The 18571-nt window shown below is 34.3% G+C and overlaps 2 protein-coding genes across 3 annotated transcripts in view; both read right to left on the bottom strand.

The window, feature by feature from the left end:
- Nucleotides 1-9354: 9354 nt before the first annotated feature.
- Nucleotides 9355-18571, bottom strand: part of LOC124363214 (ubiquitin-fold modifier 1-like) — a 46925-nt gene continuing 37708 nt past the window's right edge. For both annotated transcript variants that reach the window (XM_046818377.1, XM_046818376.1), the window contains exons 3-4: nt 14542-14672; nt 9355-9624 (exon numbers count right to left, since the gene is read on the bottom strand). In XM_046818377.1, the coding sequence (XP_046674333.1) occupies nt 9557-9624; nt 14542-14672 (199 nt within the window). In that variant the 3' untranslated portion in view covers nt 9355-9556. The remainder of the gene's footprint in view (nt 9625-14541; nt 14673-18571) is intronic.
- The window catches only part of LOC124363212 (ubiquitin-fold modifier 1-like), a 41748-nt gene continuing 37718 nt past the window's right edge, over nt 14542-18571 (bottom strand). The window contains exons 3-4 of the mRNA XM_046818374.1: nt 15838-16923; nt 14542-14672 (exon numbers count right to left, since the gene is read on the bottom strand). Of these exons, the coding sequence (XP_046674330.1) occupies nt 15838-16821 (984 nt within the window). The 5' untranslated portion in view covers nt 16822-16923 and the 3' untranslated portion in view covers nt 14542-14672. The remainder of the gene's footprint in view (nt 14673-15837; nt 16924-18571) is intronic.

Here is an 18571-nt window from a genome sequence, read left to right on the forward strand (position 1 = left end):
ATTTGCCTGTTAAGTACAAATTTTGCTATCAATTTTAAACTAATTAAACAAAGACTAATTAGGGACTTGAAATGTTGAACAACATAGTGTGCAAAACACATAATAAACAAATTAGTTAAGAAACTGAGGATACAATAAAAATTATATATATAATTTTTCAATAAATATTGAATCACAAAAAGTACTTGATTTGCCGGGACTCGAACCCGGATCTCTCACTTGCCGGGTGAATGTGCTAGCATTACACCACAGCGCCCTTACTTTTTACGATTCAATTATATTGTATTTGGCCGTATCTGTCAGATATGCATTTAAATAACCAAATTAACATATTATCGGAAGACCAAATACCTGTCAAATGGCTTTAGTTTACATTAATCAAACTTGTATAAATGGCAATAGCCTTATTTAATCTTTCAATAAACAATTGAATATATATATATATATATATATATATATGAAACATATACACGCATAAGAGTATTTGCATATGGCTAGGGTTTTACCCTTAACGAAGATACAATACCTTTTTGCATAAATGTAATACATGAAAATTAGTAGGTGTTTGTTCATTGGAAAATGTAGTTTCTATTTAGTTGCATGGTTTCACAGATGTGTGGAGAAAATACAAAAGGAAATGTAACGATAAATGCATTGAGTGTAAAATCTAGAGTCAAACATTTACAGCGTGTTCATTTAACTATTTAATACTAAGAAGTTTAATTCATTATAAAATTAAATCTGTCCAATTATTGTGATTAAATTGTAATAAGTTGAAATAAATAAACATTATGCAAAATAAATATTCTTGCTATTTTACTTTAATTTTCAATAAAATAACCATTAAGTAATGTATAAAGATATAAACATTTATAACACAATGCTAAAAATAATTCAAAAATTAAATTAATAAAGATCATCAAAACTAAAATAAGAGTCAAACTATTCTGAGTCAAAATTTCAATCAGATGGATTAAAATGGTGTAAAAGTGAATATTAGTAGATATTAAAAACACTGCACAGTACTCCCTCAGTAATCCGGAAGATATCAGACCAGAGTACTACTGGATTAAAAAAACACCATAAATTACTGGAATAGCAATGATAATACCACATTTAGGCATAAGAAACTTTTAGTATTGTTAATTCTAAAATCTAGCACATTACGCAACTATAAAGATGCATACACATAAAACAATTCAAATCTGATTCTCCATTAAAAAAATGTATTAAGAAATAGACTTGTGGCTAATACGTTCTTATAAAAACTAAGAATAAAGGCTAATAAAGACTATTTTCAACTTGGGGAAGTTCACACGCTTTTAAATGTTTATCACACATTTTTCAAATTTTAATTTTTTTAAAGAAATCTACTATTTGATTTTTTTCTTATATTCTGTATTATAACGACTAACTACAAATTCTTTGGAGAGACAAATGTTTCAGCTTTTCAAGTAATTTCAAAATATGATTTTTATCCACAACTCTTTGTTTCCATTTACTTAGTGCAGGAATGTTTCTAAACACGGACAATGCACTCAAATTATGACCACTAATGAAATGTATAAATTAGGGAGCAAATACAAGTTCCCACACAGTCTCTACTCTGTACTCTGTTAGGGAACAGATGGTTTGAGGCAGACGGTGAGTTTCCGTACCACACTGTGTTCATGACTACAGGTAAAAGCGCTGGATTATGGGCAGAACTGGACAGATGAAGTGCTGGACAGAGGATGTACTATACTTGTAAAATTCAAAATAAAAACGATAGGTTGCATGGTTTGTTATGCCAACAATTTTCTATTTTCTTACTGTCCCCCCCCCATGTTTTTGTATTGAATTATACAAGTATTTTCAAATTTATAATTTACCATTACACAATTCTACTACAATTAGAATGTGAATTCCACACATTTCTGAATTATATTATGAAACGGTTTAAATCTAGAATTATTTTACCCTTTCTAGTAATGTTAAAAACATGCTTGACTTTAAAGACAAGCAACTTAAACACCTCATTTGCTCACCCATGGGCTGTGTTAGGGATGAAATACAAGTTGAACATTTTATAAAAAATATTATTAAATTTCAAAAAAGTACAGAGGCAAAAATTACCATAGTTACATACAATGAAGAATCAGCCAGAAATTAAAAAAAATGGACTAACACATAAAGAATTTTTAATTAAAGTAAGAAGAACACTTCAAGATGAGGTAGCAGAACTTCACTCAAACGAGTCTAACAGTTCTCTACTCAAAAATGACTCTTCTCACTCATGCAGCACTCCTCAACCAACCATCACAAAAACTTTTTTAGCCAATGTAGCTCTGGAAATGGTCCCTCTTTAAATCGTAACAACCAAGACAGCATTCAGATTAATTTTACAATTATGCATCAAAACGTGCAACATTTACCCTCACGGTTGGAAATTTTAAGAATTAATTTGGACGAATTAAAGCCAGACATCATGGCAATTTCTGAGCACAAAATGAGTGAAAACGAACTAAATATATTACAAGTTCCGGGTTATAATATATGTTCTTATTATTCTAGATCTTCAGTGGGCGGAGGAGTAATGATATTATCCAAAACACATCTCAATACTAAAAAATTAATAATTCCTTCAGTTCAAAATTTGTTGATTGACAAAATATTTGAATGCTGTCTGGTTGAGGTATTACTAGAAAATTTTAACTGTATATTATGCTGTATCTACAGATCCCCAATACCAATGTTTTCCTACAATTTTATGTCAAACTTTGAAGTTTTATGTTCTATTTTAACTAACAAAAATACAAAAATGTAATATTAACTGGGGACCTGAACATTAACGTTTTAAAAAGAAATAATTATTACAAAGACTTCGTGAGTGTACTTAAATCACACAATTTAGAATATAAAGCTGACTTTCCGACAAGAGTAACATTACAATCAGAGACAGCTATAGATAATATAATTAGTAATATTAAAGATTATGAACAGCAAGTAACAGGACTCATAACACACATCTCAGACCATGATGCTCAATTACTTGAGATTTTTAACTTAAATATAAAAAAGAAAATTTCAAAAAAATATTGCAGGAATTTTAATCCAAATAATATTGTTACCTTTAGTAAATGTTTATCTCAGGAATCCTTTATGGAGGTATATCAGTCAACAGTTAACAATAAGTATGAAACCTTTTTAAATACTTTTATGTACCATTTTAGTAATAGTTTCCCAAAACTTATGGTCGGTATCAAAGATAAAAAAATTGATCAATGGATCACTGACGAAATAAAAAGTAAGAAAAGCGAAATCCATCAACTTAAAAAAAAGAATTTAGAAAAAATAAGGATGAACATTCTAAAGCTTTAATCAAACATTCCAAACAAGAATTTAAAAATCTGTATAAATAGGAATAAGAAACATTTTTTTTATAATAAATTAAGTAATTCTAAAAACAAATCTAAAATGACTTGGAATCTGATTAAAACTGAGATAAATAAAGAATCAAACTGCAAAGCATAATATTGACATTGAACAAGATGGAATTTTAGTAAAGAACCCTATTCAGATAGCAAATTTATTCAATGATTTGTTTGTATCAGTAGTTGAAAAATCTGTTTTACCAAAGATTCCTCAGGGTAATAGTAACTTACTGTTAGAAGACAATTTTTCAACCCAATCTAGGTTTAAGTTTAAAACCATAACAGAAGAAAATCTTTAAAAAATAGTTAACTCCTTTGAAAATAAATTTTCTGCTGGCAATGATGATATTTCCATTGATATTGTAAAAAAAAGTCCTCCCTGTTATATTGAAACCCTTGTTGCATGTGATGAACTCTTCTATTATCTCTGGAATATTCCCTGAATCATTAAAAATTGCTAGAGTAATTCCCATTTAAAAAAAAGGAAATTCTAATGATGTGTCATGCTATCGTCCTGTGTCATTGCTACCCATCTTTTCAAAAATACTTGAAAGAGTTGTTCACTTTCAGTTAGTAGATTATTTAGTAGAACACCAACTCCTAGATAAAGAACAACACGGTTTTCAGTCAGGTCAATCAACAATTACTGCAGGAATTGAGTTCATCCAAACAATAATCGAATCAGTTGATAAAGGGGAAAAAGTTTTAGGTATATTTTTGGATATGACTAGAGCCTTTGACAGGGTGTCTCATAAAAAACTTTTAAAGTCATTAGAAAAACTAGGGATTACTGGAAAACAATTGGAATGGTTTGAATCTTTCTCCAAAATAGACAGCAGTATGTTGAGATTGAACATTCAATATCAGAATTTTCAGAAAAATACAATTACATCCGCAAGTTCAATTCCCAGAGACGAATAGTTAAACATGGTGTGCCACAGGGGTCTGTCCTGGGACCTCTCTTGTTTCTTTGCTACTTGAAGGGTTTACCTGGAGTGATCCCTGTTGGTAGTTCTATTTGCTTGTTTGCTGACGATTCGAATATAACAATATCAGGAGACACTAAAGAAAATGTTGAAGTTTCATCACATTTATTACTTTGTCAATTGTCAAAGAATTTTTGGATCATAAAAATCTTCTACTAAACTCAAGTAAATCTAATTTTATATCATTTTGTACAAAACAAACAAGGAATAAAATAAACCCACAAGTAGCTATAAATAACGAAATAATAGAACAAGTTGAAGTAACAAAATTTTTAGGGCTTTTAATTGACAAAAACCTAAGTTGGGACAAGCACACTGATCATGTGGTAGGCAAAATGTCAACAGGCTTATTTGCTCTGAGACAATTGGCAAAGTACTGTAGCTTGGAAACATTAAAAATAATATATTTTTCTTTAGTTCACTCACATCTTGCTTATGGGATAAGCATATATGGAGCAACAAAAAAGGGAAATTTAGATAGAATTTTAATACAACAAAAGAAATCATTAAGAATTATGTGCAAATTAAAAAGAGAAGACTCAGTCAAACATCTTTTTGCTAATCTAAAAATATTAACTGTATATGGGCTCTATATTTTAGAAACTATGACTTACGTAAAACAGAACTTTGACCCGATTTTATCTGTAAATAATCATATTCACAACACTCAATTAAATAGACAGGTTGAAACACATCATTTAGATTTTTTTAAGAAAAAAACTGAATATATGGGAACAAAGTTTTTGTATATGCTACCAAGGCATATTTTATTGGAAAATAATTTATGTAAATTCAAATCTAAAGTGAAAGATTATTTAATAAATTTATCTCTTTATTCGCTAGATGAATATTTTCTCAGCTAGAAGTAAGCAATTCTGACCTAACTGTTGTAAGGAATCTAGGAGGGGCCATTCTATGTTTGGTATAACATAATATATTTTAAATAAATAAAATCTATATTAAAGTCCTATCTAGTATTAAGTCTTGACCATTTGTAATTTGACGCTATTTATTGTACCTTTGTACATAATATGAATAAAGAATGTTTGAATCTTGAATGTTTAAAATGTTTGTTTTAACTATTTATAACCCAGCAACATTTTTTTATAACTAATATACATTACTACTAGGTAAACTTGACAGAGCTCATTTTTAGTCTCTGATGTCAAAATATTGCAAAGAAAACATCAATACTCGTGTATTTTTTTATCACGTTATATATCTTAAGACAAGAACATGTATTTGGCCTGTCGAGATGCTGCTAATTTGATGTAAATGGAAGCTTTGTGCAGGGTGCAGTGAGTATAGACTCTGAGAGAGTCACAGTATCTGGTAGATAGATACTTAGGGAAGAGGTTGCTCTTCAGGACAAATGACAGTATAACCACCTTCACTTTTCAAAAATGAAGCTGGAAATTGGTAGAAAAAGTTGTTCCTACTTTGCACCAAAATTGACAATGCTGACAAAAATTGACAAAATTTATGGGAGAGTTTCTGTTATCTAAAAGAGCTTAAAGGTGAACTTTTATGTTAAGGCTAAAAGAACATTTGTATAAACCTATATATAATTACATTACTAACTATCTTATCAGTAGTTACAGTATTTGAAAGTATTACTAGTTAATTTTATAAAAGTATATGACGAGATTTGTTCTGTAAAAACAGATGTATCTTAGAAACGCTTGAATTGAATGGATGTAGACTCCAGATTCCAGTTGTCGAGTCTGTTACAGTGCCAGTTTTCAGACGATCCACTAGGCGGAAGGTGAACTAGAGCTAAACTCAACATTCACATTGAATCAATCCTTGCCACCATACCTATGCTTTGTTTAGTAACCTCATTTGCTCTCTCGTGCTTTGGGGTCGTGTCTAAAACATTGTAGTGTACCTAATAAGATGATGAGAATTCCTCTTCATCTAGATTCCACTGAATGGCTGCTGTGTATACCAGACTGAGCTCGCTTTTTATCTAGATGTCTTTGATTATGAAACAATCCAAAGAGTTTGTTTTGAACATGTTCATCACTGGTTTTTTTGGATCACTTCAGATGGAAAAGGACTACAGATTCTATGAATCAAGCCTGTAACAGAATCAGATTTCAGAAGGTGAAGGTATCAACATTCGATCCATCCCTCCCAACCATACAGCTACGTTATGTGTTGTCTAGATTAGTAGACTTCATAAAAATCCAGTGTCAACAGAAAATGTGTCTGAGTACAAATATCCCAATGCTGAGACATAACACAAATAGAAGAAACCGAAGTGCTCATCCTGTGAATCGAGAAAGCATCAACTGACTAGGTACAACTGGAGGGGTTAATTCAACAGAATCCCAACTGCATTTGTTTCAATTGTCATCTGATTCAGAAATAGAACAGCTAGTTGTAAAAGTAAAAAGTTAAAAAGGACAAGAATATTTTAAAATGCTGATTAACAATGTGTGGTGAAGAAACAAGGCAAAAAGATCAAAATTTACTAACACAGGTCAAATGTTAGTGTAAATCAGTCATCCAAAGGACCTTCTTCAACACTCAATATTTATAATCAGTTGCAAAAAGAGACATATATGTCTATTCCAGTTCAAATGGTGACAGCAATTGTGTTTGGCAAAACTTAGCTTCATTGGCTAAGAATTTAACAGGAAGCGACACTTCAATTTTGGTTATTGGCACTAATAATCTCTCATTGTACATTCCTCACAAAACAACCTGCAGACATTCATAAACCAAACTTACTGCTCAGATTAGTTTGAACTCTAAGCTACACCAACTGGCTGGTCTCATCGATATGACCATTGACATCAACCTAAATGACAACAAAATAAGTGATTCACTGAAATTGAAAAGAAATGAAACCAATGCTGGGTGTACTTTACAAGGAATGGTCTGTACCTAAATCAGAAAAGGAAAGGGAAGAAGATTTTCAAGGTAGTATTCTTGAAGTTGTTAGCAGACAAGAACATCAGTTTCTGGTAGAGGTGTGGCACTAGACCTGCAATCATTGTTCAACCTCCTTCCACTTTCTGTCCCTTCTATGACAGTTGATGAGACAACATATAACTATAGTGTTAATAACAGTATTAATAAATTAAATATATATATATATATATATATATATATAAATAAGATTAAGCAGTATATATAATATAGTCATCTGTGCTCAAAAAAACGTCTGAATGGAGTACAAATCCCTTATTAGTAAGTTAATCTTTTACTGCATTTTCAAATCTTTTTCCTGTCAGTTATATTTTTTTATTTTCTTAGATAGCTGATTATAGTATTTTTAGCATATAAAGCTTGTTTTCACTTCATATCATTTTAGATTGTGCCTGGCAGTTGTGATTTTGTTGTGTTTCATAAATGTGTGTAGATTTTGGAGATTCGTTGGATTTTTTATTACAAATGTTATTACTTCTATTAAATATATACAGGGATCTTAAGTTCACTGAAAAGGTGTTTCACCCAGTCTAATCTATTCAAGTTTAGCATGATTCTTATTTTTTTTGTTTTATCAATATTTTATCCAGATTTTGCTTGGATGTTGCACCGTATATATATATATATATATATATATATATATATATATATATATATATATACATATTTTGTATACTAGATGTGAATGAATCAATGCAAAGTAAACTTTTTTCAAAGCATCCAAATAAAACAATTCCGACATGAGCCACAGTACATAAATCCCTGACAAAATCTTGTTTAATACATATCCCACATGTTGGGTCCAAGTCAGGTTTTCATTTAATAGTCCCAGAAATTTTGAAAAAACGTTCCTGATCTATGCAATTATCGCCAATTGGTATAGATATTTCCAAATTTTGCCTGTTTTGTTTTGACAAGAATCTCATGAAATTTGATTTTGTTGAAGTTCAGTACAAAATTGTGTTGATTAAGAAATTGTTAGATATTAGCCATGTCTATATAAGCTGATATTTCAATTTTCGCCTGTGATTTTCCTGTTACTATCAAATTTGTGTCATCCGTATAAAAGCACAATTTCACTGAAATTGTTCTTTTTCCCCAATATAGACCCATGTGGCACCCCGTGCTTTACTACTAGCTGAGTGGAGGCAAATTTCCGAATATAGTTATTGCACATATTATATTCTGTAAAATGTATTTCTACATACTGTTTCCTGTTGCTCCTATTTAGTATGAAGTAAACCAAGTAAGCTCTTTTTTTGTATTCCCAATTCTTTCAATTTAGTTATTAGAATATTGTGAGAGACACTGCCAAATGCGCGTGACAGGTCTAAAAGAATGCCAATAGCTTTTCTCCAATAGCGATTGAATTTATTATGTTTTCTATGAATTCCACACCAGCAGTTACTATGTATCTCCCTGGCAAAATCCAATTGAGAGAATGTGTAATAGTAAATATTATAAATTTGAAAATACTTGTAAAATTCATTGCAAAAATGTGGAGGGCGGACGGTAAGAAATAGAAAATTGTTGCATGAGTAGTAACCAACTATTTGACCTATTTTTAAAATTTTGAATTTTACAAGTATAGTACATCCTCTGTGGTCCAACACTTCATCTATCTGGCTCTGCCCATACTCCCTGCCTGTGTTTATGATCCAGGCGTGCGAGAGTCTTTCTTATGAAACATTGGGTCTAATGCTCCAAATCGGTACAGTTATGTTTGAAACAAAGGTAACGTGTAAATTTTATCACAACAGTAGGAACAAGTTTTCAATTTTATTGATACTACTTGTAACTGAATATTCACTACAATTTACATTCAAATAATAAAATAAAACTGTATACCGTTAAAGAGAAGAGAGTGGAGCTTACTCTCACCAGTCATACTTTCTCCCGCCTTTCACAAGAATAACTTTTATTAATAGATGATTCTTTCACCCTCTATAATTCTATTCGTTCTTGATAACACTAAGAGGTGCTTACTAATTAAAAAAAAAAAAAAAAAAAACAAAATGTCCATATAATAATCAATCTTTATTTCTTTTTAAAATTAAATCTAATATCAACAATCAACATATACAGAACCAGATATAATTTTAAAGATTAAAAATGATGAACCTTATTACTCAACAATACAATATAGAAAAAAATGTATTAGAAAATATAGTATATAATAAAAATTATTGTAAATAATACACATTACATTGAAGAGTAAAATCAACTGCTTCCCACCCGATCTCTAGGTATCAATCTCAGTTCACTGCCATGTTTCATAAACACGTTACCTGCAAAATACAAATTTATTTGAGTACAAAGGGCTAAATTTAATCACTTGAACAGTATGACCATATATTAACAGAAACCATCTTTATACCTACAGCTTATTTAATGGTAAAACATTTCTTTACTTCAGTAACACATCAATGAGAATAATGTTTTAATACTTTGGTTGAATTCATAGCCTAGCAAAGTTCTATAGTTCGGATAATATGTCAATATCAAAATATTTAGTAAACTATAAGAAAATACTAAGTAAAATAAACTCAAATACCGAAGGACTCAACAGAATGTAACGAAAGTCTTAAGAATCAATCTAACAAAGTAACTTGATAAAATATCATATGATTGTATTCATTTTGTTTAGCAATTTGATTATTCTGCAATTTTCTCATTGCTATTATCATTATTCATAACACCAAAATAAAAATGTTATTTTTACCTCGATTTTAACCTGTTGACCTCAAAATCAACAAAATTCTCAAGTTTAAAGTCTTTAGGATCTCTGTATCAAGATTTATTGCATAGACGGACAGAACAACTGTCAGGTCTCAAACCCTTCAATGTGGAATTTCCAAGAGAGGTTTTCTGAAATAGTTACTGTGTATAATTTTTTTTTAATCTTAAAAGTTATAATTATGGTCATGATTAATAAATGCCTTGTAGAACATAAAATAATATAAATCAAGCAGATTAAAAAAAAATAGTAGAAAAAAATGCAAAACAGTTGTTTCGGGTCCGGTTACTTATCTAAGAGAATCATTGATTCCGTCAACTTTCACCGAAGCCAACCACCGCTAATTTAAGGTGGGTCCTCCCACCGGCTTTATCACAGACCTCTCATAAGTATACGAAGATGAATCACGCCTTGATTCTAGGGCAGGATTTTGTATGTATGGACTAGGAGAAAACTTAGCAGTGCCCCTGGGAAAACACGCCACGGTCTTCCAAATAAAAGTTATGGCAATTGAACCATGTGCCAGAAGACTCATAAGACTCATATAAATAAGACTCATAAATGAGGCCAAAAGGGGCAGAATACTTAATCCTCTCAGATAGCTAGGCTGCACTTAAGGCACTTGATGAGTACACATTTGACTCTAAAGCAGTATGGGAATGTAAGAATGTTCTAGCGGAACTGGCAAAGAATAACAAAGAGTTACACTTGATTAGGTGCCTACCAGAAGGGCATTCAGGGAAATGAAAAATTGGATACCCATGCCAAAATAGGTACAGAAACCCTTATAGTAGGGCTAGAGCCAGGTCGTGGAGTAGCTTTCTCCTACAGCAAAGCTCTAGTAAAATATTCGGAAAAAAGGATCAGATCCCTGGAGAAGGGTCTTTGGACTAAGACAATCTAAAATGTTTATCTATGCTTGTGCTAAAGAGTGGTCAGCTCTCCTAGAACAAAGCAAGGAGGATATATGATTCATATTAGGGATGTTGACAGGACATGGTCCCATTAGGAACAACTGATGAAGGTGGGTCTTGTATTGTTCATGAGGGTGATCAACCACCCGACAGTAAGGGGCACATGCGGGCCGGGCCACCCATTTGCAGTGGAGTCTGGCGCACCATACTGTGACCTTCAGAAGGATTGAATGGGTGATCAACTCTTTCAGTCCTTACAAAGCTCCTGGGGGTGACGGGGTGAGACCGGTTTGCTTACAGCGGGGGTTGGATATTCTCCTTCCCCAGCTGTGCAGACTGTTCAGAGCCTCCGTGGCTCTCAGGTACATCTTGGAGAGTGTCCAGAGTAGTGTTCATACCGAAGCAGGGGAGGGCTGGCATGGATCGGCCGAAGTCTTTCAGGCCGATATGCCTGTCCTCCTTTCTTCTTAAAACCATGGAGAAAATGGTTGCCAGGTTTGTTTGGGAGGGAGTTCTTTCGGAGCGACCTCTACATCCTAACCATCATGCCTACACTCCAGGAAGGTCATGCAACTCGGCCCTGCATCAATTGGTATGTAGGATTGAGAAGACGCTGGCGGCAAAGGAAGTAGCCATAGGTGTCTTTCTAGACATCAAAAGAGCCTTTGACAATACAGCCACTCAGTCGATTATCAATGCGGTCTCAAGACGTGGTGTTGATGGTTAGGTGTGTGACTGGATAAGGGCCTTGCTCATGGACAGGGTTGTTGTCACAACCCTCATGGGAGCAAGTGTTAGTGCGAAGACTATGAGGGGCTGTCCGCAGGGCGACGTCCTCTCTCCTCTTCTGTGGAACCTGGTTGTGGATGATCTGCTAAATTCTTTGAATAGCAGCGGTGTCTTTGCACAGGGGTACGCAGATGATATTGTGAATCTTGTGAGTGGAAAGTTCAACATAACAATCACAGAACTGACCAATGCTGCTCTGAACATGGTGGGAAATTGGTGCGAGGAGGTTGGCCTCACTGTCAACCCCACCAAGGCTGCTGTGGTTGCCTTTACCAGGAGGCGACAGATGGAGGGCATTGGTCCTTTTCTATTCAAAAGCTCTTCCTTGAGCTGAAGCCTGAGGTCAAGTACCTGGGCGTGATCCTAGATAGGGTTCTAAACTGGGGACCTCATCTAGAAAGGGTCATTGCCAGAGGGAAATGGTCTCTAATGCAATGCAGACGTGTGACAGGTGGGCCCTGGGGACTGAAGCCGAGGCTCTTGTACTGGCTTTATGTTTCCATGGTCAGACCTGCACTAATGTACGGAGCTGTCGTCTGGTGGCCAAAAACGGAGGCCAAGACGGTGATAGCTTGTCTGGCGGGTATCCAAAGGATGGCCTGCCTTGCTGTTACTGGGGCTTTTCCTAGTGCGCCAGGCGCGGCTCTGGACTGTTGTCTTAACCTCGCCCCCCTGTACATTGTCATTTGGGCTATAACCAGGAGGAGTGCCTACTGTCTTCAGCAGATGGAATTCTGGTCGGGCTGCAGCGGTGGGCACTGCAGAATTAGCACCCTGATACAGGAGGATGTTCTGCACATGATCTCTGATCAGATGACACAAAACTTTTCCTTTGACAAACCCTTTAGGATTATTGTACCTTCTAGGGATGATTGGTCAGAGGGAAGGAAACCTCTTCCACCAGCGGAGCTCAAATGGTTCACAGACGGCTCTGAAACAAAAAGCAGCACAGGCGTTGGAATTCTGGGAGTGAGACCATGTAGGGAGCTGGTGGTCCCTATGAGTCTGTATCCGACAGTCTTTCAAGCGAAGGTCGCAGCTATTATGGAATGTGCTCGTGAGAATCTACGTCTGCGATATAGGAGCAAGACGATTAATATTTACACGGACAGTCAGGCAGCGCTGATGGCACTGGACACTTGCGTGATCAAATACAAACTGGTTTGGGATTGCTATCAGGCCGTTTCCTCCCTTGCCAGAATCCGTTTGTTGGGTTCCTGGTCATGAGGGATTCTTGGGAATGAAAGAGCTGATGCCCTGGCCAACCGGGGCTCAGCAACAATTATAACGGGCCCTCAACCGTTCTGCGGTGTACCAAGGTGTGAATCCTCTAGGGTTATCTCGAAATGGATTCGCGCGGAGCATGAGAGAAGGTGGAGGTTGCATCCGGGTTTGAGAATGAGTAGAATGGTATTACAGTCACCTTCCTCCAGAGTGGCTTCGGACCTTCTCTCATTAAAAAGATCAATGTCTTCTCAGGTTATTGGTCTCATTACGGGGCATAGTCATCTGAGGAAGCATCTTCACAGAGTCGGCATCCTTCAGGAGGATCCGCTCTGTAGGTGTAATGAGCAGGAGGAAACTGCTGAGCACCTGCTCTTTGATTGCCCCGCAATAGCAAGAGAGCGGTATGCCATCTTTTGTAGTTTGGACAGGGGTGGTGAATTTTCCCAGGAAGACTTGATAAGTTTTTTTCGTCGGTTTGTGGAACTGCTGAAATTGTAGACTGGTGGGCCTCATGATGTGTTTCCGTGGTGCGCAAAAAGCCCTTGAGGCTTAAGTGCATGGCAGTAGGCCGCCCCAAGGGAAAAAATAGCCAGACTAATGAATCCAGACTCTGTGAAGCAGAAGAATCAGCGGAACATATAAGGGTGAACTGTCCTGCCATATCTAAAAGTAAGAAAAAGTCTTAGGGACGTATGTACAGAATATCAGAGAACACGAGTCCTCAAATTTGATTGGCGTCTGTAAGTATCACATTCTGAGGGCCTAAACATAAGCAAGGGAGGTAAATGTCCTTTTAGGATTACGTGTGGAGGCTAGAGTCTCTTTCCCTCTAGAATAAAAAGTGTAGTCTGTAACCCTAAATCCCTAACATGAGGTATGGAAATCGAACCCATGACTCCAAGGCTAACTCCTGCGTCTAAAAGTAGCGCCTTAAACCACAGAGCCATCCTGACGATGTCTTTGAATGTGCAAATAACTCATTTAGGTTGCTGTTCGAGGCTGCACTAAATCTTCATGTAAAACCACTCCAGTCAGCCATGACTATGTGGAAGGATTAATAAAATGCATTAGTTAATGTATACTTACAAAAAAAAAACTATTACAACCATAAAAATATGTCTTTTTTGTTTTATTAGAAATAATTCAGAAGCTTTTGAAAAATATCATTCTGGCATGTGTCTTAATTTGTAAAAAAAACAACTGGATTTATTTTACACGAATATCAACGTTTTGTAACAATGTAATAGTACCACCATGATAATTATGGTAATTGCTATTACTACACTGATACTTTCTGCACCAGATAAAAATATAATAGCTTAGTTGACATTTAAAAATGTTACATATCTTATTGAATAAAATAGATTTATTCAGGTCTGATGTGAATACTGACTGTAACATCAACAAAGCAAACTATGTGTTGCAGTTAAGCGAAACAAACAACAAACAAGTGACAAACAGAGGCAGCATTCATAATTCAATAGTGACATTGCAGTTCCGTTCATTTAAAGCAGAGAATATTGGAAGAGAAGATTTACCACATGACTGGGAAGGGTTGATCCCGATTCCATCGTCTGTGATGATGGCAGAGGTTTCTGCAGGGACCTTGAACTCCTCAGCTGCAAATTTTACGAGAGCCGTGATCGGGGCTTCCTCTGGCACTGATACCCTGGAATCGTACGACTAATGTGAGGATAAAGATTAAACACAACATAAAATCTTGATTAACCATAATATTACTTTTTTATGAATTAATTAAAAGGCTTTACCTCTCCTATTGGTCAAGCCCTATAATTGACCACTGTATCCTCAAATGTTGGCTACATGTAAAATTACATTATGTTTCTTTTACACTCAGTACAAAATAATCAAAACATGGTATTAGATTCTAAAATAATAAACCATTAGCATCCAACAAACCGGGTGTCCAAAGATGGGTTTGCTGGTTGAGCACTGGTCTAATTTTTTAAGGTAAATGGGAGACTATGTATAGTGTAAGGAGAATATACAACTGGGATACTGACAAGACATGACCCCCTTAGGAAACACCTGATAAAGGTGGGTCTAAACCAGACTGATGAATGCAGACTCTGCGGAGAAGAAGAACAATCACTGGAACAGTTTCGCCATATGAGAAACTAGTAAAATAAGTCCCTTTGGGCATATCTTCTCAGCTCGAAGATTATCAGAGAGTAAAAGTCCTCAAATCTGATCGGCTTCTGTAAAAGATTCTGAGGGACTAGACATAAAATAAGGGAGGAGCAAATGTCCTTTAGCACTACGTGCAGAGACTACTGCCTCTTTCCCTCTAGACAAAAAAATGTACAGTGTATGTACCCATTAAGTCTTTTAGTACTCAACTGCAACCATGATTTGTATATCCTGCATATTAAGGGACTTTTGTGCTGCATTGTCCTGTGGCTAGCGGAAAAACAATGGGTGACAAATACTTTTAAAAAATGTGATAGGTTATTGTGAGTCCTTATACAACTTTGATCTACAGGAAAAATTATGATTTTCTCTTGTCTTGTAAAATGAATTTGCAATGAATCATATCTCATGTATTTGGTGTTCAACTTTTTCATATTTACTTTAGAAACTAAATTACCAGTGAATTTTTAAAAAGTACTAGAACTGACAATGCTATGATAACATTTTGGATTGTATTTTTTTACTTATATTTTAAAATTAATATTAGTATTTAGTTTCATTGTAGTGACGCTATTCTTTGTACCTTGTACATATTACAGAATAAAATAGTTTGACTATTGACTATACAATTATTGCTAACTGACCTCTGAAGCATTAAATTGTAATATTCTAGGTTACCTTACCTATCTAAGTTTGCATATCCTGAATATGTCTTCCACTATTATTTCAAAACCTTTCTCTTTTGATCTGTGCAGTAGCTCTTTTATACTATCACTCATTTCTGGTACAGGCTTCAACTTATTGATCAATGTAATGATCATTTCAAAGGGCAGACCCTTCTCTGACCCAGAATACTCCCAGGAATATGAGCTCTCGGTGTAGTTACACTTCAAGTGTTCCACAGATATCTCAATAATGTTCATGAAAGTTTCAGGCAGCGGTTTCCAACGAACAATGATGTCACTGAAATCTTTATCATCAAGTTCCAGAATATAAGAGAACTCTGTAATATTCTCCGGATTCCCCAAATAATTACTGATGTTTATTGCAATCACATTTTGAACACATTGCGAAAGTTCACATTTATCCGTTAAACACAACACTCTGACGAAAATCTTCACACTGTCCCTATTTTCAGAGAAAATATTGACGATCGTAGAATTTAATTCTTCGATGTTACCATTAGTTCTTATCAATTGTTTCGTAAGATCACAAAGTAGTATTTCAGCATTATACTTAAGAATTTCAGTCGGACTACAATTTCGCTTCAACAATTCAATACTGCGGTGAGTGTCACTAAGATGTTTTATTACTTCCACGAAATCTTCTCTGGACCGAATCAGTAAGAATTTGTTGATAGCACACTGCACATCATTGTCACTAAACTTACAATCAGTTATATATCTACGAAGTACCTCATTTACTGCTTTTTTGTAAAACTGGATTGGTAAACCATTCAAACCTTTCAATTCCCAAAACTGATTCAGTTTACTTTCAAAATCTTCAAGAGCACCTAAACTTTCAAATTTTGAACAGGTATTTTCCACAATTTGAGCACTTTTGAACACAAACTCTGCATCAGTGCTGCCTGTAACTCCTTCACAAAACTTTGAAACTTCGTAGAAAACTTGGATTAAATTTCTAAGGTCACTTCCTTCTGCTTCCATTCGAGCCAACTGATTGTGGCCTAATCGGGAAAGTTCTGCAAGTTCTGTGAGCTAACAGCACTGCCACTTTCATCATGACACTCACTCATTCACTGGCTCCACCTACGACAGAACGTAAACCAATTTTTAGTGTTGGTGTTTTAGCTTTTCTTCAAAGTTAGAGACACACTGACAATTCTTCTACTGTAGTTTCATTATTGGAATGAAAAGGTTTCGTTCTTCAACAACTTCAGTTATAGAATCAATTATTCTTTGTTCCAGTAATATCGTCATCATTATCAGTATTTCTGTTTTCACATCCAGAAATTGTTTGAATCTGTTTGAACAAATCTTGATCTTACAGATACAATATACATATCCTCAATGATAGTAAAAATAGCATGACAAATATAATTCTTCAATTGTTGAACTTCACTTGTGCCTATACTGTTCATTACATTGAACAAGTTGTAAACCATATTGAAATATACAAGCTCAATAAAATTTGATAGAACAAATTATATTCTTACTTATGTGTATTTTAAAAATTTACTCTAATAGTAACTGTTAGAAGAAGATTTAACTCTCCACTGTCAAATAATATGCAGCCCTTTAATACATTCTTGTTATTAACATTACACATATTATTTTGTGATAAAAATGACACATATTTTTTATTATTCAATATACAGAGTTTAATATTTCCAAACAATTTTAACAGTGATTCTTAGTCTCTCAGTAATGTTTTGGGCAGATAACCTCCTGTATCTTCTTTACTAACTGATAGCCTATTATTATTTTGTTACATATATTTCATAAATAAAGGTACTTCATTATTGGGGTTTTCTAAATTTTTTTAATTTACTAAAATACATTAAATTACACTAGTTCTATTATGTTTATTCACTTGTTTGTTACCTATTATGACTAACTCTTCTTGAGTGAACACAATTAATCAAATCGGTAAAGAGGCAATTGTTGCTCTCATTTTTGTTTCATGTTCATCTTCTCCAAAATCACCCTCACAATTTCCCTCAACAGTTACAGTTACAATGTGATATTGTTGAATTACTTCAAAGAAAATTAAACTGCATTAAAATATCAAGGTTAAGTAACAGTTTTAGTACATGCAGCCTACCTGGTTTGATTATGAAACAAATGTAACTATTTCCATCATAAAGTTTTATTATTTTTCTGCCATAGTAGTGATGATAAGATAAATATATTATGAAGGAATGAAACAAGTTGCTAAAACAACTAATTGGTATAACTATAAGTCTTATAAAAACAAGCTATGTATAAAAACACGCTTTTAATGTATTTTTGTAATGTGTGAATTACATAGTAAATGGAGGGCGTGTTTCTAGCACATCCCTCCTCTATCCCTCAACTGTTTAAAAAATTTGTATTTGACCTTGAACTTGAAAAGTGTTGGCCTCCGGTATCACCAAGGTACCAACTTAAGTAATGGCTGCTGGGACAGATCAGTGGTATATAATGTCCATGTCAACAGTTCGGTCATCTCACTATGCCAATCTCTGGTATACTAATCTTCTAAGTCTAACTGATGATTTAGCTCCGAACATACATATCCCATATATTTTCTTATAGGAGGTAAGAGTGAAAAATTAATAGGCTAAAATAAAAACAACAAAAACTAACTAAAAGTAATTGCAACAGCCAGACAAGAGTATACTTGTTCATCTATAAATTATATATATATATAGTATTCTGATATGAACTGTCCAAAAAAAAAAACAACTATGAGCAC

Source organism: Homalodisca vitripennis, chromosome 5 (genome assembly GCF_021130785.1).
Source record: "Homalodisca vitripennis isolate AUS2020 chromosome 5, UT_GWSS_2.1, whole genome shotgun sequence".
In the NCBI taxonomy this organism is placed as follows: Eukaryota; Metazoa; Arthropoda; class Insecta; order Hemiptera; family Cicadellidae; genus Homalodisca; species Homalodisca vitripennis.